The following is a 25,602-nucleotide window of genomic DNA, read 5'->3' as shown; positions in this document are numbered from 1 at the left end:
TCGTCACTACTGAGGCTCACTGGAGGAAATAAAGTCTGCTTCGGGCTCACTCTGCAGATTCACGTTGACCGAGTGAAGAGACGCCTGATAAAAGACATCAAAATACACAAATCCTAATGTTCTGAGCATTAATTCAAATGAACAGATGACACAAGCTGCAGTAAAGTATAAAAATAAGGCAGGAAAAGATGGTCATGGTTAATGAGTGGATGATAAAGTAATTGTTATTGTTGTTTCACGTCATAAGTGATTGGTTGGTTACATTTCCAGTCTGTGTTACGGTTGTCTTGGTTACTTGATTACTTTCCTCCAGCTGTGACAAACCTAGACTCAGAGAGAGAGAGAAGGGTTTTGTTTTGGGTTTTTTTTTTCGTTTTTTTTTTCCAGACCGTGTCTGTTGTTGGTCGGTTTGTCAGCAGGATCACACAGAAACTACTGAATGGATTCTAACAACACTTGGATGGAGGATGAGTCTCGGCACCAGAATGGACCCCGCTGTCCACGATCCCCCACAATCCAAATAAAGGGACGTATCCAGGAATCCTACTCTCCCTTTCAGTAACATTGTCAGATTGGGTGGTTTTGGATTCAAATTTAGGTGGCCGGCCTTTATGAGTGAGTACGATTTGATGCCTTTAAACAAGACTTCTGTGTCTTATTCTACAGAGTACTGGTGTAGTTTCTACCATCCATTTTTTTTTTTTTCCACATGCTTTACATTTATCCAAAAACTGATGCCTCTCACTATTTGGATATACCACTCTGCAGTATTGTGACTGTCATTATGTTTTGAATAATCATACAGCCCTAGAGGAAATGTAAATTAAAAAAACAAAACAAAACATATTTATGCCTCATCATCAAGTATAACAAAGACATTATAAACTGAATACTGAATAGACACATAAGGCTATACATGAAGCAACAGGGGGAATACTACAACATTATATATTGTATGAAAAAGTGACACCCCCTCATGATGTAAAAAATATACACAAATCTGAGATATGGCTGCATACATGTGGGTGCATGGATATGCAATAAAAGTACAATTGGGGGACCAAGAATATTTACAAAAAATAAAAATAAACTCATGTCAGATAATAAACAATCAAGTGAAACACGAAATTATCTCATTTAATGTAAATGTATGTAACATTAACGCGCTGCAGTGACTATTTCTCGATGTAACTCTACAGGGGGTTGTGTGTGTGAGGCCAGTGTCACATTTGTGGTCTTATATATATAAATATAAACTTTATGAATATGGCAACTTTAAAAACAGAGTTTGAAAAGTGCTTTGGCAACAAAGCAAAAGCAGGAAACTCAGGAAGACAATATTAGAGAATAAACACTCACAAATCAATCCAGACAGAAGGAAGTCTGACCGAAGTGTTCTACTGTGAATTAGAAGAAAATGTAACACAGAAAGTCAATATGAGTCATACAAGTAAAAGGAATAAATGTGATAAAACAGGTAAGATCCCAGAAAAAGAAGAGAGGGAATAGAAATGCAAAAATAGAAATAAATAAATAAAAGGATGGGAATCATGGGAATTAAGATCAGATAAAATGATAATGAGCAGGAATAAAGGACAATGAATGGATTGAAAATGACAAATAAAAGCAGTAAAGGCCGGTCAGAGGATACTGAACGTGTTGTGTTGTGTTGTCGTGTTGACATGTTGTGCTCTGTAACGCTGTAGTGCAGTCTGCTGGACGGCAGACGTGCGTCCTGACCCTGCGAGCCTCGGCAGTGCATCTCCTCACCGACTGCAGCCACAGAGCAGCGGCGGCGGCAGCGCGCCTGCGCAGTGCATCCAGGGGCTCGGCGGCGTTCGGTGCTGAAGTGGGGCGGATGGCAGAAAAACAGCGGCGATGGACATTACACCGCGGGATTCCCACTTACGATGTCGCTAAATGAGCATCGGGACACCGCGTTTTCCCACCTATCACCCTAGGACACTGACAGCTCAACGAAAAAGGGGTAAGATGCTGTTTATCGCGCGCTAATGCTCCACACGGGCAGGCTAGCTGAGGTTAGCACGGCGCTAGCTGCTGCTGCTGCTGCTGCTGCTGCTCAGCTGCCACCTCCTCCTCTCGCTGCCAGAGATAGCGGATCTGTCGGCTAAAGCTAGCGAGCACAAAGTGGGTGGTGTTTGATTTATCTGAAAAATGTCGGTGCAGGCAGACAGATAGACAGACAGATAGACAGACAGACAGCGCTGTGCAGCTGATCGGGTTGTCCCTCGGTGGAGTCAGCCAGTCCGGGGAGAGGGGGATCTCCTCTCCCGGGCTTGGTCGGACCTGCAGCCGCTGGGCTCAGATGATTCGGACAGCTTCAGGGAAAAAAAAAAAAAAAAACCCATGCAAAAAGCAGCCAGCTAGCCCAGCAGAGCTAGTGCACACAGTGAAGGAGGGAGATATATGTAGAGAGAGAGAGAGAGAGCAGGGTCCGAGCAGCCTGCCTGCTTCTGATCCGGAGACATGCTCAGGCCTGCAGGCAGATGCAACAGATCCAGCGCTGCGACAGCACCCCTCCGCAGACACGACCGTGTCAGCCCCGCTGTGACTCCTCCAGACCCCGGCCCCTCTGCTGCCATGTCCGGGAGGGAGAGATCAGGTAGCGGCGCTCAGCTGATGGGGAGCACCCACACTGCAGGGTCCCCCATGGGTGTGTTGAGTCAGAGGGAGCCCGGGTTGTGTCGCTGCTACATCCTGAGACACTTCCTCATCTCACTCTCTCTCTGTAACACATGTGAGATGAATCTGATTTTCCTGTAGGGTGTATGTATGTATAACTCAGGGATCTGAACATCCACAGCACCAGTGTGTGACTTACAGAGGCAGAGGTAACAACACTTTACAGCTTTAAAGGTGCAATGTGTAGTTTCAGGGAAAGGAGATTTTTGTTTGTTTTTCATGCCTAAATAAACAAACTCTTTGTTTCCACCTCCAAATAAATAAACTGTCCACAACACAATTTCATACTGTTACTCTGTCTGTATGTGGCGGACCCTGCCTTTGTATCGTTACCTTGTTAATATTGTCAACGTAATCGTTTTGAAAACCGAAGATTTGACGCGTCTGCAGGGCTTTTTCCTGTGGCAGACGGTTGTAATGTGACGCATTTACACTTGTTCTATAAAAATCAATAACGTGATTTAAATATTTGCAGGGCTGCAAATACCAGATACTCTTGCTGTTAATTAGTCTGCTTAAACATTTGTAGGTGAATTGATTTGTTGTTTTGTCTATAAAATATCAGAAAATGGTGAGAAACGTTTCCTGGAGCCAAAGGCGACGTCCTCAGGTGTCCCGTATCCCAAAGATATTCAGTTTCCTGTCACAGAGTCAGGAAATCAGACGATATTCACATTTAGTAATCTGGAATCTGAGAACTTTTAACTTTCCCCTCAGTAGTTGGCGTTTAATTTGACTGATTAATCACGTAATCTTTGCAGATCTAATCAGTTATTAGTGAAAAAATGGAAGTGTTGTAGGCCTCTGAGTAATGGTAACTGTCATTCCAATTAGTAATTTTGTTCAGAAAATGGGGCAATTGTCAATAAGTGACAAAGATTTTAAAGCCTGTGGACGATTTGTTTGGGTTGTTTAGTGTTGCTGGACTGTGGATACGCGACAGTCCGAAGCAACAGCAGCTAGCGATAGTTTAGCAAAGGAATCCGCCAGCAGAAACTTTGACATATCGTAGTGTCTTCTAAAATGTCACTCAACAGTGAAAAAAATGTTGAAGATGATGTCGTCGGACATCTTGTTTTGTCTGACCGGGTCTCCAAAATCTAAAGATTTCAGTTAACAGTTATATGAAATGAGAAAAGCTGAAAATTCTCCGATTTGTGGCATTTTTTTTTTTTGTCTTGAAAAAGTACGCAGATGATTACATACGTTTTTACGTACGTTTTTTTTAGTTACTCAACAAATAATTTCAGTTCGAGCTCCGACAGGCATCATAGCGAGGCACGGTTTCCTTCCTCTGGCTCAACAGCAGCCCCAGACACGAGCTAAATGATGGTGAAATGGTAGATTTGCTTCACTTAACAACCCAAAATACAGCAGCAATCTACTGTGTCAGAATCCACGAGCAATTCCGCCAGTGGACGTAAAAAGTTTAGATTGCATCGTGCTCCCGACCCTCCGGTGAAGCGTGTCACTAAAGTGACTCTGTGGCCATGTTGCTCCTGGGAGCAGGCGGTTAAAAACTCACACAAGTACGACACAAAAGCCTCATCTTTGCACACAGCTATGCAAAATCATTCATCACCATAGATTTTTAATATACAAGGGACAGCTCTGTTTTCAAACCAGATTCAACTGGCGTGAGCAGAAGCTGAAGCCTCTCTTGTATGGCGAGCGGTTTCTGCAGGAGAGAAGGCGCGCTCGGTCAGATCGGACGGAGGATATCGACGTACGAATGTCAAGTGTGAGTTTTTGATTTGTGCTGCGTTCCTGAGAAATGAAACAGTATTTCATGTAGTTTGTTGAACACATATTTTGTTATATCACTCAGTAGTAATTTTGCGATTCCGTGTCTGTTGCTCGTCGCCGTCTCTCACTTTCTACTTTTAGCCACAGACTAGTCATAGCTCGCAATATAAAGAGTCTCCAGTGTCGGGGTCAGCACGTGAACACTTCCCGGCTCTTGTTTATGAGCGAGGAAGTTGTTGGAACAGTAATTCCTGTATGAAAATCAGGCAGCGTGAGAGCAACCGGGGCGGCTCTGTTGCCTTTAGGGTCCAAGTTTCCTCCAGGGACACAATCCAGCGGGTGACTCCTGACTGTGAGTGTTGGGCTGTGGCACCAACGGTCGGCTTAACCCTGTTAAACGATGAGTTTCAAAGTGGATGTAATGATGATGATGATGATGATGACTGCATCAACACTCATTTGCTGCGTTTGTTTCATTTCTTGATTTGATTTATTTTTTTTTCTTTTGTTCGACCACATCCTGTCGCTTATCTCAGATAGATCAGTGTCAGAGCTTATGTTGGTTGTCAACAAGGAAGAAGAGGAAGAAGGAAAACGCATTTGAGGTAGTTGAGATACAGTGTAGCGGTGCAAAATATAATTGTTTTCATCATTCCATTTTTGTGGGTTTGATTGTGTTGCTGATGAGTGATGGGAAACAGGATGTGGAGGAGGGGAGCGGGGTGTGGGGACACGGCTTTGGTACATAAAAGAGCCAAATTACAGTTTTACAAACTGTAGGAAACATCTTAAAATCAACCCACACCACAAAATATTCAATATTTTATTTCTAATTTTATTTACTCAGACTTCATTAAAATGAAGCCAACAAATAATTAGCCCTCACCCGAGGATGGATTCCGAAAGAAGAACATTTCTTTTATGCCGCGTTGTTGACACAGGCGGAGTCATGTGAGCAAGCCAACCTAACCGTGTACGAAATCACCTCGTGGCATCAAATGTAACTGCAAGCAATTGAGCTAACTGCGTATTATGAGAAGCTAATGGCCGGTTATCTGTTTCATTATCCCGAGTGTACGAGCATACTTGTTCAAACTGACCTTATACCTCAAAAACCAACAGACACATTGCAGAGGTGAAGCTCCCCCGGCATGTAGTCCGATCTGGATTCCGGTCGTGATCTTGCTGCCTCCACGGAAGCTCACGTGATGTAAAACTGGACTGATCATCGTGTTCTCATGTTGGTGGCGGTTATGCATCACTAATCATCGTGATTTTTGAATTATGCTGAATTCAGTCAGACTGGTAATTATTTAGACCCGTTAACCTTCAGACATGAAACACCTGAAATGAGTCATACGTGGCGAAACATTTCAGAGTCAGTCCAGCAGGTCGGCTCTGATTCCAAAAACGTTTTGGTGTGAAAGTCTGAATCATTTACACACCGAGATGTGTAAATATAGTGGCCCAGGTTTGAAAATCCTGGAATACTCCTTTAATGCAAGTGTTGTCTCATGTGAGGCAGCTGATTTTTGTTTCCCAAAAAAAAAAAAAGGAAAATAACCAAGTGTGGTGATGTAAGTTATGGTCTGGTTATTTAAAAAACATTTCTTATCAAGTTTACGGAACAATGTCTGTATTGTGATATATATACCATCACCGCCATATTGTCCGTCGCTGTTATCAGATGTGTTACATCTTAAAGTCTTCTGGCCTCAAAGGTCTTCTGTTGCTGGAACATACACTATGTGAAAACCAGCTGCATCTCTCACTGTTGTATTTGCCAGTGTGCACTTGTGTCGTTACGTAAGCAGCGGATGTATTTCCACGCCATTGTCGCTGAAGACAAATTACTGCACCTTTGGTATGTAAAATGATTCAGCTGTGAATGTGACTGTAAAAACTGCTTCTCTTTCTTTTTCTTCTTTTTCCAGATGCTGTACTTTCACCGCTCCCTGTTCTATCAAGTCCATAAATGACCCTTTCACCAAGATCCGAGGAAGCCTAGGAGGCGACGGCGAGCGAAACAAAAGGAGCGATTGAAATAAGGAAGTAGGAGCAGGGAAGTCGTTCGGTCTCTCCTCAGCTCTCGCGTCCCTCTCTGTGCCCGTCGGTCAGGGATGGTGAGACCAGTAAACTCTCTTCCCCGTGGTAAAGACGACGCCCTCGCCTCGCCCCGCACATCCAGCCAGACAGTCCACCAGTCAGTCACTCCGTCAAACCAGCCTGCTATCGTCCAGCAACCTATTACCTCACGCCATGACTGCTCTGTCTGACCTGTTTTTAGGAACTCACTAATTCATGGTAAGTTTGAGCTCACTACAGTATGACTGTCATGATATATTATTATTGTTGTTATCATCTCTGTGACAACTGAGCAAATTCCATCCACTGAGGAAGTCCGAAAGATTTGAACCTGCTGGAAAAGGTTACTATGTGGACCTTGACTTATCCACGCGTCTCATCCGTGAAGGCTACCATTAATCTATCTTACAACAAATGCGATTAAATCAGAGTCCCCACCCGAGTCTGTCAATCAGCACCCGTCCATATGATGAAGCTTAAACACTTGAATCAAATATCCGTTTTCAGACATTTCCAATCGAGCTTCGACACATCCTCGCTCCTCGGATCATACTTGGGTTCCTAACACTTGGTTGAACTGCGCCGGATTGACGTGATTGGTCAGGCACAAAGCTGTCTACAGTGAGCAGAGCCTCACAGTTCACAAAGACATCAGTGCAAAGCCGAAGCCAATTACGCGGAAGATTTATGTCTATTTAGAGGTTTTAAACAAGAACAAAACTGTTGAGCACAACACTGCAACTGTTTTTCTGCCCAATCAGGGAGCCCGATCGTCAGGATAACATGTTGGATGTTAACATTTCCAAACCCAGACATGTTGATACATGTCATAGGCTGCGTTCACATTACATGTATCTGATTTGACTCTCATATTGAGGGCACGGTTCAAGACTGTATTTCACCTTTTGTAAGCGTGACACTGCTAAATATTGTTGATGTGAAGTGGGCACATCTCCAGTCAAGATTGTGGCGACCAAAACAGGTATATTTCTCCAAAACAGGTATATTTCTCCAAACAGTTGTCAGAACACGGACTTTAAAATTGAGTTGTAGAGTTTCAACAAACCTGCAGCTCTCAGAAACGTACACTGTCGACATTTATTCGGATGATTGAGTCTGAGCGGCCTACTTGTTGTTAGCTTTGCCAGATTGAAACATTTTGGATAAATGGTGATGATTAACGTGGATTCCACTTTTGGAAAGTTCTCCTCTCCTCAAATGAGTTTGATTGAGACTGACATGATGGTTTTCATAAAGTGTCACAGTAACATCACCCACCTACACCTGAGTTCCCTCCAAAGACAGTTTAACAACCATTCACACCTCAGCTCACCAAGCCTTAGCAACCTACATGAAGGCTGGTTCAATCAACGACCAACAAGTGGCCCCAACGACTCTGAAACTCAGAGCTCTCACGTGTCCTCATCGACTCTGTAAGGACACTCCCACACAGAGTTTAAAAGCCTGCAACTCCCGTCCAGTTAGTTAGAACTGAAGCAGCCTCTTCAGGTGAGAGGTGAGCACCTAGGTTTACCATGACCTGGATGACTGAGAACCTTTATCAACACACAGTTACATTATACAAAAGACCTGCCAGGCAAAAAAGCCTCTCAAACACCGTTCTTCTCAAATTTTTGCCTCCTCAAGCAAATGATGTCTCGATTAATAAGATGTGGAAAAAGTAAGGGTCGAAAACAAGTTCACGTGTGACCAGTCTTGCCGCTCTCTTGTTTGTTTCCTCTCGTTTCATCTATTTGTATTTCCACATTGATTTGCATGTGCTGTCAATGCGGCCTCCTTCTGCGGGTTTAGAAACAAAGCCCTACCGTCACGGTCGTTTGCATCTAGCTGCTTTTTTTTTCTACGGCCGCTGCCTGGTAGCTGGCCGGGCGACGACATTTGCATATCAGGCAGGTCGGCTCAGCATTTCCGGCCCTGTGCCATCATTTTAGTGAATGTCTATGTGGAGTTGTGGGAACAACACAGAGAAGGAGAGAAGGCTCCTCTGTGGGTACACAGAGTTTAATTTGAACCATGACTTTAGAGGTAAGAGTTTCATTTGTTTTGCTTTCGATTCCCAATAAGGTTTTTTGCGCAATAAAATAAGGTTTTTTTAGTTCACAGGAAGCGTTATTATCTCTTACCTGGAGGAAGATGAAAAATAGCATTTCCAGACTATACTGAAAATTTGCATCAGGTACAATAATGAGTTCTTAGACAGCGGTATTTCTATTCGGAGTCGCCTTAAGGCTTGAAAAGCAGTATCAGTGGCATTGAAGTGGCTTTTCACACCCTTCCACCTGCAAGGCCGAAGCTGCTGGCACAATCACCTTCAAAGCCTCTCTAAAGACCACGGAGCACCCCGGGCAATGCCCAGACGTAGGCGCACACTTTTGTTACTTTAGGTTGATTGTTAAAATCATGCTGAAGTACAGCTGCAGTGGCAGAGAAATGGCTTGTGAGAGTGATAACTGTTCAGTAGGAAAGGTTCGGTGAGCTCTGCTCAGTCTACACACAAGTTGGTGTTGCTTTCTAAAAGTCTAACAAACAGTTTCTCTCTGTGCACATTTGGGTCCTGAAGAACAAAACAGATTCTGAGCTGTGCCCTCAATCATGTCAAATGTTTTGTGTGTTAACCTTCAACTCCTTCACAAAATGATACATGTCTTCAGGAGAAAGTAGCTCTAATGATTAATGATGACGGTGAGAGGAGTTGATTGATCACTTAATTGTTGTTTGAACTATTTTGGTAATCGATTAATCTTGTCAGTCATTTACCAAAATTCCTGCTGTGAGACTTCAGTGCTGACCACTTCACCATGGAGGGGTGAATGAGTCGTCTCGCCGGTGTTGTCCATAATTGCAACTCTAAGCAGAACGGAAAGCAACTCAGTTGTCTTTGCAGCAGCGGTGCCAACAGTAAACCCACTCAGAAACACTGAGGGAGAGGAAGTTCTCTTTCAAATCAAATCGTCATCCTTTAACTTTTCATCCAAGACAGTTTTTACTATCTAAAGTTTTGCTTTATGATCAAACACCTGCAAAACCACCAGCATTCCCATCAGCCTCAGCTGTACTCTGATTAACTGAGACAGTGAAAGTTGTTAACATTACACTTGCCAAAAAGCAGCATGTTAGCATAATGTACTACATACTATACATTCTCATAACATGTTTCAGTCATTAAACAGAGATATAAAAGCACTACCAGAAACCACATTACTGTGTGTCTGCATTGGAATGATAGTTTGGTCTCATTTAACACAAATCAAAGCTCGTCGGACAACAGCAGCTCACTCAGTTTGACCACAGAGACACATTGTCAAAGTTTTTGTGGTGTGTCGCTGACTCAGTCCTCATCTGTTTGAAGAACGCTGCCCACTCTGAGGGCAACAACAGGCCAGACAGATGAGCGCACTTGTGTGGAAAGATTCGTGTATTTATTGTACGTGTGTGTATGTGAAGTGTCGACCCTGTTTCGCTGCCTGTGCCTGCGCTCATTGAGATGTGTGTGTAGTGTCTGTCAGAGCCAAGTGAAAGACTTGGACTCACACCAGAAAGCCTCGTACCGTACAAGGAAGGGAATCCTCTCTGTCCTGCTTGAGCACTCTGTCTCTCTCGCTTCATCACTCACACACACTCGCAGTCAGAGTTTCTTTTATTTTCCTCCCTATATGAGACGTATAGCTGGTGAGCTATAAGTAAACCACGGGGGCCTGGTTTGAACCCGCACTCTGTGTGATACAATAATTCATCTGAGGAGAATGTCACTGTGTTTATTTTGTGTGCACCGTGCAGCCCCGCAGTGTGAGTGGAGTGGAGATGAGAAAAAGGCAGGCGGCACACATCGAGGCCCCTCCCCAGGCCCCTGGACAGCCCCGACCCAACACCTGCTGCCTCTGCTGGTGCGGCTGCTGCAAGTGTCTCTGGTAAGAAACTGCTGTACTATAACTATACTATACTATGCTGTGCCGCACTGTGCTGTGCCATACTATACAGTATGGTACAGTATTATACTGTACTGTACTATGCTATACTGTGCCATGCCCTGCTGTGCCATACTATACAGTATTATACTGTTTTATACTATACTATAGTCTGCATGCTCTGCTGTGCCGTGCCATACCGTACTATTCTACTGTAATATACTGTACTATACCGTACTATACTATACTGGGCCCTGCCATACTATACAGTATTGTCCTATACTACTACTTGTCCTGTACTATATTATACTATACCATACTGTGCTGTGTTATGCTGTGCCATGCCATATTGTACTATATTATTTTATATTATACTATACTATACTATACTATACTATACTATACTATACTATACAATACTATAATACTATACTATAGTATACTATTCTTTAATATTCTATACTGCACTATACTATACACTGCAGTATACTATACTGTATTATACCATACTGTACTATACTATACTTGTGCTTTAAGTGTTTATTAAAAATACATGGAGTGCCGGAAACACCCAATAGTTAGTCCGGCCTTTTATCCTGTTGCATAATCTGTGACGGTACACTGATGTTGTGTTCAAACTCAGTTTCAGTTAAACAGTTATGAAGTCAAGTCAAATTTATTCATAGGGCCAAAATCACAAATTTGCCTCAAAGTGCTTCCTCTGTTCCTAAAAAGTCATTAAATAGCGTGAGAGTTCCCTGAAACATCAGCAGTGGTGGATTACACAATATCTAATACGTTCTGAATCTTTTTGCTATAATAATATCATAAGAATCAGTTTTGCTGGTTATAGAACAGTTGAAATAGATGTGATTGGTTACACAGTTTGTATAGTTAGCCAATTGATGTAGCTAAGCGAACAGGCTGGAAAGAGGTAGCCGGGTCACAAAAACAGAAAGGTAAAAATACATTTTACGGAGAACTGCCTGAGAGTCCAGGACGGTACGTGACTTCCTGGAGTCTCTGGTTGTTTCCCGCAGGCCACAAAACATTTAAATCCACAAAAACAACAACCTGTTGTGGTTTCAGCTTCTAAAAATGTGAACAGTTTTGGCTTTTCTTAGTCATCTGTGAGGATGAGCTGGTTTATTTTTGGACATGTGGGAAAAGGATTGTGTTTTGAATCTGTTCACCCGTTTTCATCATTGTATCACCTGGTATGGCCAAAAAATTGACAATGTGTTAAATGTTTTTGGTTGTAAGACTTAACTGTTGGATTTTTATAATATATATAGACTCCCATTAATCAGAATATCAGGCTCTCTCTTGATTATTCTAAGAACAGCATTCATTTATTTGGATTTTATAATCTTTAATGGCTCCTTTTCACCCCTCACCATCTTAAATACATTTGTCTATGCTGTATTTGCAATCAAGGAGCAGATTTTATAAATCAGACTGAGGCTATGTAGAGTTTGATTTTATCCACGTTTCATGTACTTTCTATTTCCTATCTGTCTTTTTTTATTATTATTATTATAATTTGCATCAAAAGACGCGTTTGTTGGATACAGTACATGCAGTTGTCCATTTCGTGTATGTTGTGTGCATGTACGTTTTTACATTATGTCCTCTAATCTCCTCATTCCATTGTTTTGTTATTATCTGGGTCATTTGATCGCCTCTGATTGGCTGTCGAATCTAATATAGGTGCGACTTGGGCTGGGTTTCATAAAAAGAATTGCGTAAGTGTTACCTTTACTTCGATGACAATAATTAAGGTAACGAAACTTACCTTTATTGTTCTTACTGATGCTCTTTTCAATCGTACCCCGTCTCTGAGCGTAACCTAGTGTTTCTCTTACATGCCTGGAGACAGCCAATCACCAGCACTGTTAGATCATAGCACAACAAGCAGGCCGCATGCTTATTGGCTCACTGACACTGATGAGATCAACACTCAGTAGCATTGAGGGAATTCGATTGGTGCCATAAAAGTGTTGAAGTTCGATACCCAGACCGAGGTGAGGCCTCGCCATGTTGTTTGTTGTGTGGAGCCCTGATGAAGATCAAGTCGTCTAAGGATGTTGGTTTTTAGATGTGCTGATTAATCAAGAAAATAACACAAGTTAAAGAGAAGACAGTCAGCTTGATTTAAAAATAAGTTTCCGTGTTTTTACACGTACAGATCGCACTGCAGTTCAGAAACAGTCTTGCCCCTGAGCAAGGCACCAGAAGCAGTAACTGCTGTGAGGTTCCAGCTGCCTCCTCCACTGTGGCTGCACTCTCGCCGGGTAGAGAGGAGTGAATGAAACATTGTTTTGAGCCAATGAATGGTGAATGTGCTGCTTCTTTCACACCACTTCATCTCAAGTGGTGGCAGCTTGTGGACCGGGCCCATAGTGAGTGCTCTGTGACTCCGCTCTGTGTTTCTCAATCAGACGCCGGTGTCAGTTCTCCAGAACGAGTCGGGTAAATTGTCTTCAGTACCGCGAATGTTTATTTATTTTAGTGTCAAGGCCCGGGGATGGATCGGTTTCCTCCTCAGAGCAAGTTTATGTTGAGTTAGGTGCAAATCACTGAATGCTCCCTGTGTCGCATTTTCTTTGGGGGCCATCATGCCGAGTTACGTGGTCGCGGTGTTGAATTCTTAGAGACTGAGGGTGTACGAAAGTGTTAATAGGTCATGACATGCTGTTACAGTTTTTTTTTTTTTTTTTTTATCCGTCCTTTCCCTCTCCCTCTAACCCCCCTCACCCACCCTCACACAAGGCCCTTATCTAGCCGGGGTGCCGTCTATTTCCATCCCCACATCACATGCAAAACAGCTGTGAGGAACAGCCCGTATATTTAGCTGTATTGTGAGGGCGCCAGGGGGCTGTGGCTAGCTTAGTCCATTACTGCCGCACAATGGGGACTTTGACAAGAGATAGCAAGAGGAAGGAAAGATCCTCCATGGTCAGACAAAAATAGACACTCCAGTGTGTGTTGCATTGTGGACCCGAGCGAGTGTGACTGAGCTACGATAGACTGAGTGGCTACGGTGTGTGTTTGGAGTGTTTTCATAAAGGCTCCAACTGAAGCTTTATTGTTTCGTCAACTTTGAATATGCGGCCGCATGTGCTGTCGATTATTTCTGGAGGTTGCGGCTCGAAGTGATGCTTCTCGACGCAATTAGCGGCTGAAAGAGGCGAAAGTGAGGAGTTACGAGACAGTTGTGATTTCCTAAACATGAGGCGACTTCTTCAGATCGCATGTTTTGTCCGACCAACAGTTCGAAGCCCAATGATACTCAGATTACTGTGATAAATGACAAATATGTGCAGTAAATAAAAATAAATAAAAAGTAGTTTTAGCTAGAGTGGAGAATCTTCATCCCATGGAATATGTCTGTTCACCCCAAGCAGATTGATTTTAAGGCGACGCCAAAAATGTAGGACAGCACTTTTATGAATGGTGCCAGGACTGATCAAAAATGAAGCAGCGGAGGGCCGATACATTCTCACTTTAAGTCTTTATACATTTATCTTTAACACTGGATCCTACATTTCCCATAATGCAGTTCAAAAGCAAAAAAACATATGAATCATTTTCTCAAATTGTCGAAGGCTCCTCCAAGACATTATACAACAATGAGTAGACGTGATCTGTAGATCTACCCAAACAATACTTACACACTAATGTACTGCTGCACAGCTCTGCATACGGTAACTTCGCCTGCGTCACTGTTTCTCTTTGAGTACTTTTTCCAATCCCACTTTGAATGTTGTCCTGTTATGTTTTAAATAATATAAATGGAGAGTGGAGTTGTGGGAGGAAGGTTTCGACAGTGTATGAAATGTTTATTAACCCGAAGCAGTGATGCTTGCTGACAGTCACTGGTGTGCGCTGTCAGTGTAGATATAATTAATTGAAACTCCTGCCTTTTTTTTTTTGCCGGTTCACCTGCTCGCGACGCTGTGCATCATGAGACGCTTCCAGGCTCTGAACGGAGTTGGTTGCAGCCTTGAGACATGTGAATGAAAAAGCCGGAAAATGAATTAAGATTTAACTGGAATAGTCAGAAACATTTTATTACTCTGATGAGAATTAATCATTTCCCGTCTCCAACCAGGAATGAAGACAGGATGGAGAGGAGTGAACGACAGACCTGCACCAAGATGGACAGTATTGAAGCTACAGAAGAACAGTAGGTTCATCCCTCTGCTCTCTCTTCTTTCTTCATGTCCAGTATGATTTTGTGTTTTGTGTGCCTCCGTCGGTCTCACACACGTCCACGTCTCTTCCATCTTTCAGACACGCCAGTCTAGAGGAGGTGCTTTCATGGTCACGGAGTTTTGAGTTGATGCTGCGCTCGTTGGAGGGCCGGGAGGTCTTCCGAGAGTTCCTGCGCTCTGAGTACAGCGAGGACAACCTGCTTTTCTGGTTGGCCTGTGAAGATCTGAAAAAGGAGACGAATTCCACCGTGGTGGATGAGAAAGCCAGGATCATATACGAAGACTACGTGTCCATATTGTCACCCAAAGAGGTACCAGCTCCACTTGTGTTCATCCAGTGCAAAAATGCCTTTTGCCTTTTGCTTAAAGATGGCTTGTGTGATCAAACATCTTTAAGAGACTCCTGGCAGCACACATTAACATAAACAACGCCAGTGGTTCAGTCCAAACTACTTCATGGTTTTTAAAATGGAATTTGTTTTCCTTGCCCCAGGTGAGTCTGGACTCACGAGTAAGAGAAGGAATCAACCAGACCCTGGCGGAGCCCAGCAACCTGATGTACGAGGAGGCCCAGTTCCAGATCTACACCCTGATGCACCGCGACTCCTTCCCCCGTTTCCTCAACTCCTCCGTTTACAGAGACCTCCTGGCCAACAGGAGGCGCGCCTGTCTCGACACCTAGAGCCCTCCACCTCCCCCTCATCGCCACCGAACGCCAACGAGACTACTACTTAAACTTCAAATACTACTATGGTGCCAGAAGTCGGGTTTGGAAAATCTCTCCCTCTTTTTTCGATTGAAAAGACTGAATGATCCGAGATAGCTGGTTGTTTTTGTTTTTTTTTATTTATATTTTTTAAGCGATTTATATCCAGTTCTCCACTGGAGCCAGGTCGGCCTTTGCTGGTGGGTTTTTGGTCGATTTGAGACCATTAATGCTGGCCAGTGATTGTTGTGCTAGCAATTTGATGCTGTTTGTTACAGTTTGACTGGCCGACCCGCGCTGTCAGCTATCGGTCGAAGTGGCCGACCTGATGGCCGGCTGCTGGTTAACTGTGGACGAGGACTCCCTCAGGCGAGTGGGGACAGAAACAGAGAGAGAGAGACAAAAAAAGGACAAGCCAACCGTTCCTGTACTGTAATATTTAGACCTCATGCATTCTGCCCTCACTTTAATACTCCTCTGACTTTACGCATTCTCTTTTCATGTTCCGTCGATCTACTTCTGTCCCATTCCTCAGACGTGTTTTGATTTTATTTGGTTTTACTTCGTTACTGTCCAGACATGACACCTAGTTGTTGGTGGGAGTTGGGGCGTCTCTGCCCGTTTACCCAGTAGAAGCACTGGCTCTGCATGTAACTCTCTCTCTCTACAGTAGCTTGACGATGTAAGCCGCGGACTGCAACCGTTTTTTGAATATAGAGATGTAGTAAGACAAGAGGACCTGTCTCTCTGTCTGGCTGTCAGTGTTCAGTGAAGGGAAAAAGTACACTCCTGCCAACTTTAAAGCTTACTGCAGTTTGTTTTAGTTTTCTTTTTTTTTTTTAATTGAGGAGATTTGATGGCTTCTGCAGAAAAAGGCAGCAGCACCTACCCATCCATCCACCTTGTCCATCCATCCATACATCCATCCCGTCCCGTCCGAGCACTTTTCCTTCTTTAGGATTCTTTAACTGGGAGAAGTAAGGGCTAAAATTGTGGTTGGGCAGCTACATGTATTATTATTACTCATGAACTTTAAACAAAAAAAAAAAAATCTCTCCACTGAGAAAAATCACAATGCCTTTACATGTAAGGAAAAAGGCAGCACAAGCGCTGCTGGAGTTTTTTTTTCTGGAAAGCAACCACAGTTTGTCCACCGATCCCTTCCTCCCATCTTCCTCACCCCACCCTCCTCCTCCTCTGCCTCCTCCTCCCTCCAACTCAGACCATCACAGCCTGACAAGCACAGGTGCCCAATCTGGGGGTAAAAACACAGCTGGAGAAGATAAAGACAAACCCACAATGACTTCGAAATAGTCAGAGAAAGAGGGTTGAACTGAGCGTTGTGGAAAGCTGGTTTGCAGCAGGCACTGAAGTAATTGAAAGGGCTACTGAGCCCTGGCCGTTGTCTGTCAGGCTTTAGCTTTAGATGCTAGGATACATGGCGGTCCCATGACCAATATCACACTCTAGATTTGTGACCCGGGTGCCAAACATGATGTCAACGAAGCTGTGACCTGTCAGCAGGCTGTAGAGTTTCTGGGCGAGTGAATGTGTTGTCCTTCTGTTAGCTACTGCCCACGCAAGACGTTTTTCTACCAGAGCAAGTGAAGAGGGTTGGCGTAATAATGCTGACACGCCACCGTACAGGGCTAGCGAGGCGTTAGTGATGCCACAAGCTACGGCTAACTAGGTTTCAGCATGCTGTAGGCAAGCAGTTAGCATGCTTGTGCTAGCCATGCTAATACTCATCCGACTGCCGGCCCTCACACACTCTGGTTTGTTTTTCTAATCTGACTTTGACAGCATGCAATGATAATGGCTGCGTGTGTACATGTACGGTACAGTTACACACTTAACAGAAAAAAATTTGGAAAAAAAAAAAACTTTATGGGGGTCTTGCCAAATGTCCCACTAACATCTTTAGTATATAAAAGGACTTTTTTTGTTTTGGTTTGTTTTGTTTTTTTTGATGTTGATGATGTGAACATTTGAACCTGAACTTTGTTCCTGGCCTGTGGATGTGCAGTAGAAAGTGCATGAGTGCAGTATATGCTTTTTTAATTTTCTGTAAAAAATTAACTGGGCCTCCAAGTATATTGATTACATCACATGATGGATTAGCTGGTGGTTAGCACAGTCTTAAAGTGTCAATGAAACAGTGCCACCTCCTCACTGACAAATGTCGGCACCGTGTTGCCGCCTCCTTTAACTACCTGAAATTCACGTGCCAACTGTGGTCCAAATTAAATGTAGGAGTAGATGGCGCAGGATGTCTAGCAGACTGTTGAAGTGCAATTGGATGTAGGGAGTGATTATAGATCGGCCCCATTATGTTAAATTGGTTTTGAGTGGTTTTGTAAATGATTAATCATGACACCTTTCAGAAAATGTTTTAATACAGTTTAAAAAGAAATGTAGTTTCGCTACTCAAGTCCATTGAATCATGGGATTTTGAGTTTTCCAACAGACTTATTTTCACTTTTAGTGTTCCAAAATGCCAACTGGGTGAAGCTGCCAGTGCAAAACCAAGCTACGTATTTCTGCAAAAGTCGTGGAGTATTTTGTTGTAATTCAGCAAAACTGACACCGTGAAGTAAAGAGGGCAAGTTGAAGCCACCTAACAGTTTTGAAATGTTACTTATTTAAAGGTGCAATATGTAAGAATTGGCCGCCTCCACATCCTCCACAAAAAAGGAGAGCAGCATATCGACAGAGCAGCCGCTAACTGCTGCTAACTGTAGCCGCCGTAGGCTGGTTAGCTCTGTTAGCTGTGCAGCTAGCTGTCTGGACTGGATTCTGGGAAAAGGGATGTGTTGGCCTCGATGCCGCGAGCACTGTAGCTTCAGACAAGGACGGGACAGGGCTAGCTGGTTAGCATGCTAACTTCAGTAGCATTCAACATTCTTTTGATAACTTCAGGTAAAATTCTTACATATAGCACCTTTATTCGTTTGGCAATACAGTACTCACATGACATTATTACCCACGAGGACTTTACTGATATTGCTTAGCTGCTCTGATGAAGAGCTTGTGTGCATGCATGCGCTCAGTAACGAACCAACTCTGACACCGAAGGATCGACTTTTCACACTTTATTGCAGGAAACAAAACGCATTTTTCGACGTTGTATTTAGACAACTCCGTGCGTTTTTGTTTTTTTTTTTGACTCGGTAGAAGAATGCCCGTCACTCCCACAGACCCCCCCTCTTCTGCGCAGCAAAGTCGCGTTTCCTCGCTGCCGAGTCTATATGGTAATTAGCACGAGAATGTTTCACCGAGAACCAGATGATGAAATCATGGTGCAATTAAACCAAGTTTACATTTATAAATTGTGAGATGTTTTACCTTATTGAATACTCGTAACAGTGGGGAGGCCAACTGCCCACAGAGTGAGCAGAGCAGCCAGCAGAGGTTTTACAGCTGGCGGGAGACTCTTCGCAGGGTTTACAGGGAGGACAGACGCAGCAGAAAACCCAGGTAACAGTGTTTTACAGGGAGGACACATGCGGCATGAAACGCGCGTTTCCTGCTCGCCGTCCTTTCCTTTTAATTTATTGTGACTTTTACACAGTGGGAGGAAAAGTGCACGGTTGTTTATTTTTTAATAACTGCGTTTGACATGTGGATTTTACAAGCAACGATGATGATGATGATGTGAAGTGATGTAGTCATCGCTGACTTTAGATTTCTCGTCTTTTAAAATTTCCATGGGTCCCGAGCGAGGTTTTTTTTTCTTTTTTTTTTTTTTTTTCTTTTTACCGAGACGTGGCTGTGGTTTTTATCGACTGCAAAACCAAGGTTGAGAGCTGAAATGTCCTGATTAGGGTGGAGGAGGTTTGCGAAGCTTTGGCCTTACTGACACGTTCATTTATTTTTTATTTTTTCCTTTGTATAAAAAAAAAAAACAAAAAACGAAACAACAACAACAAACGTCTCTGTAGGCTTTTCACTACCTCTCATGTTGGTTAATTTATTTCACATCTAGTTGTCGATGTACAAGTTGTTTTTAGATCTACTTGAAGCCTAACACTGTAAACAAAAAATGTGCACAGAAAAAATGACTATGTATATGACCGGAGGGGTTAAAGAGAGCTTGGCCTAGTCGACATTATTATTTGTTTTTTTTTGTTTGTATGTATGTTTGTTTTTAATTGTGTTGAGCTGAACTAGATTTTGCATCTCTGTAAAGAATTCAGGAATCCGCTGTCTAAGGGCTAATCCCATTTTTGCCTATGCAAATCTGTTACTGTGGGTGAGTTGGGAAAGGGCGAGCGACTGCACCTTTCAGCTGTTTTAGATGGACCATGGTTTACATTGCCCTTTGCTGATATTCTTCAATCTTATTCAGCAAAAATGTACGCTTATTTTTGTTTCTATATAAATATTATATATATACATATATATATATATATATATATATATATATATAAAACAAGTAATATACAGAGAAAGTAGTATATGCCTTTGTGATGATAAAAAAAAAGAAACCTTGCTGAAAATAAATGTGTTGTTGTCTGACATTATGTGGCTGTGTGCTGGAGTCTTGGTGAGATGAAACAGACGACTGGAACTCAACTTCACTGACTGTAAAGTTGATCAAAAAAAACAAAAAAACTCTCATTTACTCAGGCTACGACACACGTAGCCGGCCATGTGCAGTATTTCCTAACTGAGAGGGGGAAAAAAACTTTATTTATTTAAGGTGCAACCACATTGTGACTCTCTGATGTTCAGCCTGTGAGGTGGGAGAAAGATATTCGGGCCACTTGTCATTTTTCATTGTAAATGTTTGGTCATATTTAAAGCAAGACTATGTAACTTTTGCTAAGCCAAGGCCTTTTGTTGTCACAGCTGATGGATACGGGATATGATAAAGTATGTAAATGTAGCACAATTAGAGAAGAGACAAGTCATAGGCCCAATCCCAATACACTGCTCGCTCTGACCACTCAGCCCTGCTCCTCTGTTTTGCTCGTTTACGGCCTGAGGTATGATGTCCCAACACTTGTTGGGCTAGACGGGTGAGGTTAGGGTTAGCGTTTAAATGTATCATGGTCATTTTTTACGCCTCAGCACAGGTGACAGCCTTGACCATCCATCCTGCGAAGTCTTGAGGGAATTTCTTCATATTTTATAAAAATGTCCACTATAGCTCGAGGATGAACTAATTCGATGTTGGTGGCAAAGGGTCAAGTTTATTGAGACCTTACCGCGCCCAGTTCTTGTGAACGTGTGGTTTAAAATATGCCTCGAGGGAATTTCTTTAAATTTGGTCAATTTTGGGCCATAACTTAAGAATTTAAAGATAATTTTGTTAAGAGTTTATCAGTCTAATATGATAAAATGAGAGTTATTGACATTTGATACCCACTTGATACAAACATTTGATGTATTTTTAGAGGTTAAAGGCACTGTGACATCATAATATTCTGCTAAAAATGTTATGGCTATTATTCAAGACTTTAGCTAAAGACAGCAACTTGACTGGTGCACAGAGACAAACAACATAAATTAGGTAATTGTAGTTTTAAATGAACAAGCATAAAATGATTTTTTTTAAGATTTCTGATATCTCGGTAGCTATTTCACATAGTAATGGCTGATTTTTGCACATCAGTCTCACGTTTCTTCATACTGAAATGCTCCATTCCACCACTTTGACACATGATGCCCCAAATTTAAGCTAAGTGCAGTAGCAAGGCTGTTGCACTCATCCAAGAGACTGGCAGGGTAAGATCACAGGTCGCTAATGCTAGCCCATAAAGCACCGTTAACATTAGCAACCAGGTGAAAAAGTAGTGCTCTTTGTTTGATAGCACAAAGTTATAAACAGATCGTGAGTGTCAATTTTGTCAATATCCACTGCATTTCAATAACGGTAAGATTGCCACAATAAAGCGAGAAATCACCACAGCAGGATAATGTTGGAAATGTATGGTCGCGTCTATATAGATAAATGCAAATGACGACAACTGGCGATGTATGAGGGTCTTAAAGTGGTGTCCCATTTCATAGGTGGAGATTGCAACCACCACAATTCGTACCTCCTTCGTAGGGGCAGGGGAGCATTCAAAAACAAGGGGTCAGGGTCAAGATTGGAAATTGGGATTGGGCTTTAGAATTAGCAAGCTGACATTAGCCACCGCAAGCTAGCGGCCACACTAGGCCAAGTAAGGCTGTAATGTTAAAACTTTAGAATACAGTATGTGCTGAATTGAGAAAAGGTGCATTATTTCATGAAATTGCACTTGTTGGATTTGCTCTGTATTATTTTTCTCATTCAAAAGTTACGTAGTCTCACTTTGAAGGGCCAAGTTGGAGCAAACCTGGAGTTCTTAATGGAATCTGCCTTTGAGATGTGCACTGTCCATACATACGTCACATTTTATAACCAGTAACCCATTAACAACATTTTTTTTAAAAAAAAGATCCACCTGTCGTGTAATAATTAACATCTTACCATGATTATGTTGTTTGTCAGTGGACTCGTAATTAAACGAGTGCAGTGCCGTGTCATCAGCAAACAACAGCAGCTTATTTTTCTATTCTCGTTCCTTTTGTAGCCACATCCAGTCAGACTATCACTGTGTTAATACGGTAGCGTTGATGCAGACCACATCAGCAGAAGCGGGGTTTTTCTCTACTTTTTGTAATACTCCGCTAATGCAAGATGTAAAAAGAAGTCAGTAATAAGTTACTTGAAAGACCATTCGCTCAGCTCTCAGGAGCCACTTTTCGCTTCGAGTTGAGGTTTAATTTTGGTCTGATAATTTATTTTTTTTGTACAGAACATTTAGCTCTTGGTAATGAGAACAGGAGGGTCGATGTACAGATTTTCCCCCCACAGTTTCCTCACAGTGCATCGTGGCTAAAGAAAGACGGGTTTGTCAAGTGATGTTGGTTTGAAACCTGCTTCGTTTTGTTTCCCTTCGGTTCGATTCGGTGCCTCTTTACGCTTCACAACAGACCTCAAGATCTCTTTTTCTCTGTCTGCATCACTTTCTCTTTCTCGGGCTCTCGCTTCCTCTCTCTGTAAAATCACACATACGATGCTGTTAATAGCAGTTACAGCAAAAAAAAAAAAAAAAAAAAAATCACACCGATGTTTCCTCCTACATTAAAATCGTCACCCCTCGTAGTGTCTCTTTCGTACCTCTTCCAGAGGTGTTTGTGCTACTTTGGGAAAAGAGATTGTGTCCGGGCAGGTACTGGTTGAAGTTGGGTTTCAACAGTTTTAGGCAATCACTTTTCTCTTTATTGATTTAGATGCCTAAGCCTCTTGGTTCTTGTCATGCCTTTGTAGATAGATCAAAAGTGGTTGAGAAACGATCAGCAGGTGAAAAATGAAAATAATTTTACTGTCACTTTGGGCGATTAAAAAAAACAAGTGACTTTTTTCTATTCAGCATGCTTTTTGCTAAATAAATGAAATAATTCAGTTATTTGCTATAAACGATACTGTATGAGTATGTATTCAAGTACTGCAGTATGCAGACAATTAAAAATATCAGAAACTCTTTTGAGAGGTTCATATTTTTCTTCTAGTATGTTTCACTAATATTGATGGTTATGGGTTCTTACTTCTTGTTTTGAGTGTTATGAATTGCCAGAATGACTAAATGACCCTCTTTGTATTAACAAATATGGTTGTTAGAAACATGCATGACTTGCAGAGCAATTTAACCCGGACAGTGCTAGTGCAGCAGGCTTTAGATCAAGAGTCTGGTCAGTTGAGCTCGAACTTTAATTTATTATTGATGACGACTGAGAGCCTGGCTGTTCTATTTACATCGAGGCGGGCGAAGCTTTATCCTTGTGGTCACTAAGGGTGAGCAAGGCAGAGTGGACTGATATCCTGCCACACAAAGTAAATGTGACCTCAGGTCATGAGTTCAATGGCTTGTGCAACCTCCTCAAACATCTCAGAGCACTGTGTCCCACTGTGTCAACCTTCAGGGTCGTGTTGCCCAAGGATCTGATTACTTTTCTTCAGGACTTTGAATTTTATCAAAGAAACCTGATCATCAATCCGTGATTGGCAGAAGTGCCCTGAGATGCAGAAATCCCTCAAGTGTAGCATTGAAAAGACTTTTCTACCGTATTAGTCCAACACCATCCTCTGTTGTAGAGAAGCACAGCAGGGACGGGACTCAGCTAGCCTCGTCTTGTAAATGTAAAATCTTGACTATAAGACAGAGCTGGTTCAAGAAATACTTAATTATGTTGGTATTGGCAATTATCTGCATAGTAAAATACAGATGCAAATGTAGAATCAAGATTAAAGAAATATTTACACCGAGGACTAGTTTAGAAAATTTGACTCACCTCACAGCTTAAATTGACATTAGCTGCGGAGGCTAAAACTGTAGTTAAAAAATTTTTGGCATGGAGAGTTGTTTAAGATGTAGTTTGACTTTTTTGGGGAATAACTTCTTCACTTTCTTGCCAAGAGTTAGATGACATGATTGATCCCACTCTCACGTTTGTGCAGTAAGAATTAAGCTAACATTACACAGCCAGCAGCTAGTTAGCTTAGATTAGCTAGGACTAGCAAGCCAGGCTCTGTTCACTTCTTCAGAGTGCTTGTTTCATCTTGTTTGTTCAATTTGTACATAAACCAAGAGCAAACACATCCACTCATCATTTTGGTGGTTGGGGGGGGGTATATTTCAAATGATTCCAAGACAACTCAAGAAATAGTAGTTATGCTTAATTCAGCTAATCAGCTCCTGGCTAGCCTCTGGGCTGCTCAGCTAACTCTCTGCAAGTGAGTAAGCAAATTTCCCAAATGTCAAGTTACTCCTTCAAAAGAATATGAAAAAATGATAATAAATAAATAAGTAAGTGAATAAATAAATAAATAGAAGACAGAGAAGAAGGACATATAAGAAATAGTTCAACATTTTGGAAAATAAACACATTGACCAACATTTACATGACAAGATTGATACCACTGTCACATTTCTACGCTAACTATTAAACTAACGCCAGCAGCTAGCTTTCATAGATAAGCTAGTATTAGCTAGCTAAACTGTTATCCAGGCTCTATCGACATCTAAAGAGCTATTATTTACCTTGTGTAACTTGTAAAAGTGTAAAAACAAGGGCTATATATGTCAAATTATTACAAGATAGCTAAAGAACATACATTTGCTAAATTAAGCTAATCGGCTGCTAACTTAAACCTCTGCTCAGTTAACTCTTGGCAAGTAAGTAAGCAAATTTCCCAAAGGTCAAGTTAACTTCTTCAAAAGAGTAGAGATGTGTAAAATTTTGAAAAAGAGAAGGAAAAACAAAGGTTGAATTTGCCCGACACAGTGGTCAGATGTCCCGGTACGTAGGCTAACATTAGGCTACAACAATGCTTCTTTGGTGGTATGTGCCAAAATTATTATCTACCTTTTTTGTTTCAATGTAAAGGGGTCAAAATAAATGTTGGAATATAAACTCACATGTTCTGCTGGACTCAAAATGTTCCTCACATTTTTGTTATTTGTCTTTTCACGTTGCTGTTGTCGTGGGTTTGTGTCATCTTTTCTGAATCGTCCACATACTTCACAGAGCTGAAGACTTTCTGTACAGGCACTGAACATGTTGAAGTGTGACTGATGTGGGATCACAAGCAACAATATCGGATCCAAAAGAACTGTAACAGGAAAAGAAAAAAAAAAAGCTGTTCACCATTTTTGATTTGTTTTGTACTGTTTTAATTTATTTCAACAGGTTTTATTTGAGTCACTGTTTTTTTGTTGGTTTTTTTTTTTCAGCTCAAAAGACGCAAAAATTGTTGTTCATCAGCCTCTGACTTCATATGAGTTACCATCACGTCAACAGCGTGTTTGGTTGTGGTACGTTTTTTGATCTACGGTTCAGTCTCTGTCCTTGTTTACACAATGACATCTTGCATTAAGAGAAAAACTTCAATCAATGGTAACTGCCCTTGAATATCTGTAATTAAAATAGTGCTGCTAGAGAAAGAAATCTAAATGTAACAACTTACAATAAATACTTAATAGATTTTTGCCAAGTGTGACTGTGTCTTTCTTTGTGGGAACTTACTTTGCAACTTCAGCAATTTTATCAGTTAAAAATGGTGTTAAGCTACGAAAAGCTAGCAATGTACGTCTGCAATGTCCATCAATCCGCCACTCTGACACGTACTGAAATATCTACATTTTGTACAGACATTCGTGATTTGCTAAAGGGAGTTTTCTCATAG

At 42.0% G+C, this 25,602-nt stretch overlaps 1 protein-coding gene and 1 long non-coding RNA gene across 3 annotated transcripts; one reads left to right on the top strand and one right to left on the bottom strand.

Annotated features, from left to right (window-relative positions):
• Positions 1–1,605: 1,605 nt before the first annotated feature.
• rgs17 (regulator of G protein signaling 17) lies at positions 1,606–25,405 on the top strand. Of its 2 annotated transcripts, XR_005079426.1 has the most exons (7): positions 1,606–1,987; positions 6,384–6,753; positions 10,333–10,463; positions 14,575–14,649; positions 14,757–14,988; positions 15,171–23,873; positions 24,137–25,405. XR_005079426.1 is itself a non-coding variant. In XM_037124486.1 (6 exons), the coding sequence occupies exons 2-6, from the start codon at positions 6,751–6,753 to the stop codon at positions 15,357–15,359; spliced, it is 630 nt and encodes a 209-aa protein (XP_036980381.1). In that variant the 5' UTR covers positions 1,606–1,987; positions 6,384–6,750; the 3' UTR covers positions 15,360–25,405. The 2 variants fall into 2 exon arrangements, 1 of the variants encoding a protein (XP_036980381.1); XM_037124486.1 differs by having other exon boundaries at positions 15,171–25,405.
• LOC119033904 lies at positions 14,018–24,966 on the bottom strand. The gene is made up of 3 exons (XR_005079427.1): positions 24,836–24,966; positions 14,611–14,901; positions 14,018–14,465 (listed from the first exon to the last, which is right to left on the bottom strand). It is a non-coding gene; the product is annotated as an uncharacterized LOC119033904 (long non-coding RNA).
• Positions 25,406–25,602: the final 197 nt, after the last annotated feature.

The sequence above is a fragment of the Acanthopagrus latus genome, chromosome 15 (genome assembly GCF_904848185.1).
Source record: "Acanthopagrus latus isolate v.2019 chromosome 15, fAcaLat1.1, whole genome shotgun sequence".
In the NCBI taxonomy this organism is placed as follows: Eukaryota; Metazoa; Chordata; class Actinopteri; order Spariformes; family Sparidae; genus Acanthopagrus; species Acanthopagrus latus.
This window is presented reverse-complemented; position numbering and strand designations above follow the sequence as displayed.

Coding starts and splice junctions, on each gene's coding strand:
- rgs17 (XM_037124486.1), top strand. Junction 14,650..14,756: donor ATTGAAGCTACAGAAGAACA/GTAGGTTCATCC, acceptor TCCATCTTTCAG/ACACGCCAGTCTAGAGGAGG. Junction 14,989..15,170: donor CCATATTGTCACCCAAAGAG/GTACCAGCTCCA, acceptor TCCTTGCCCCAG/GTGAGTCTGGACTCACGAGT.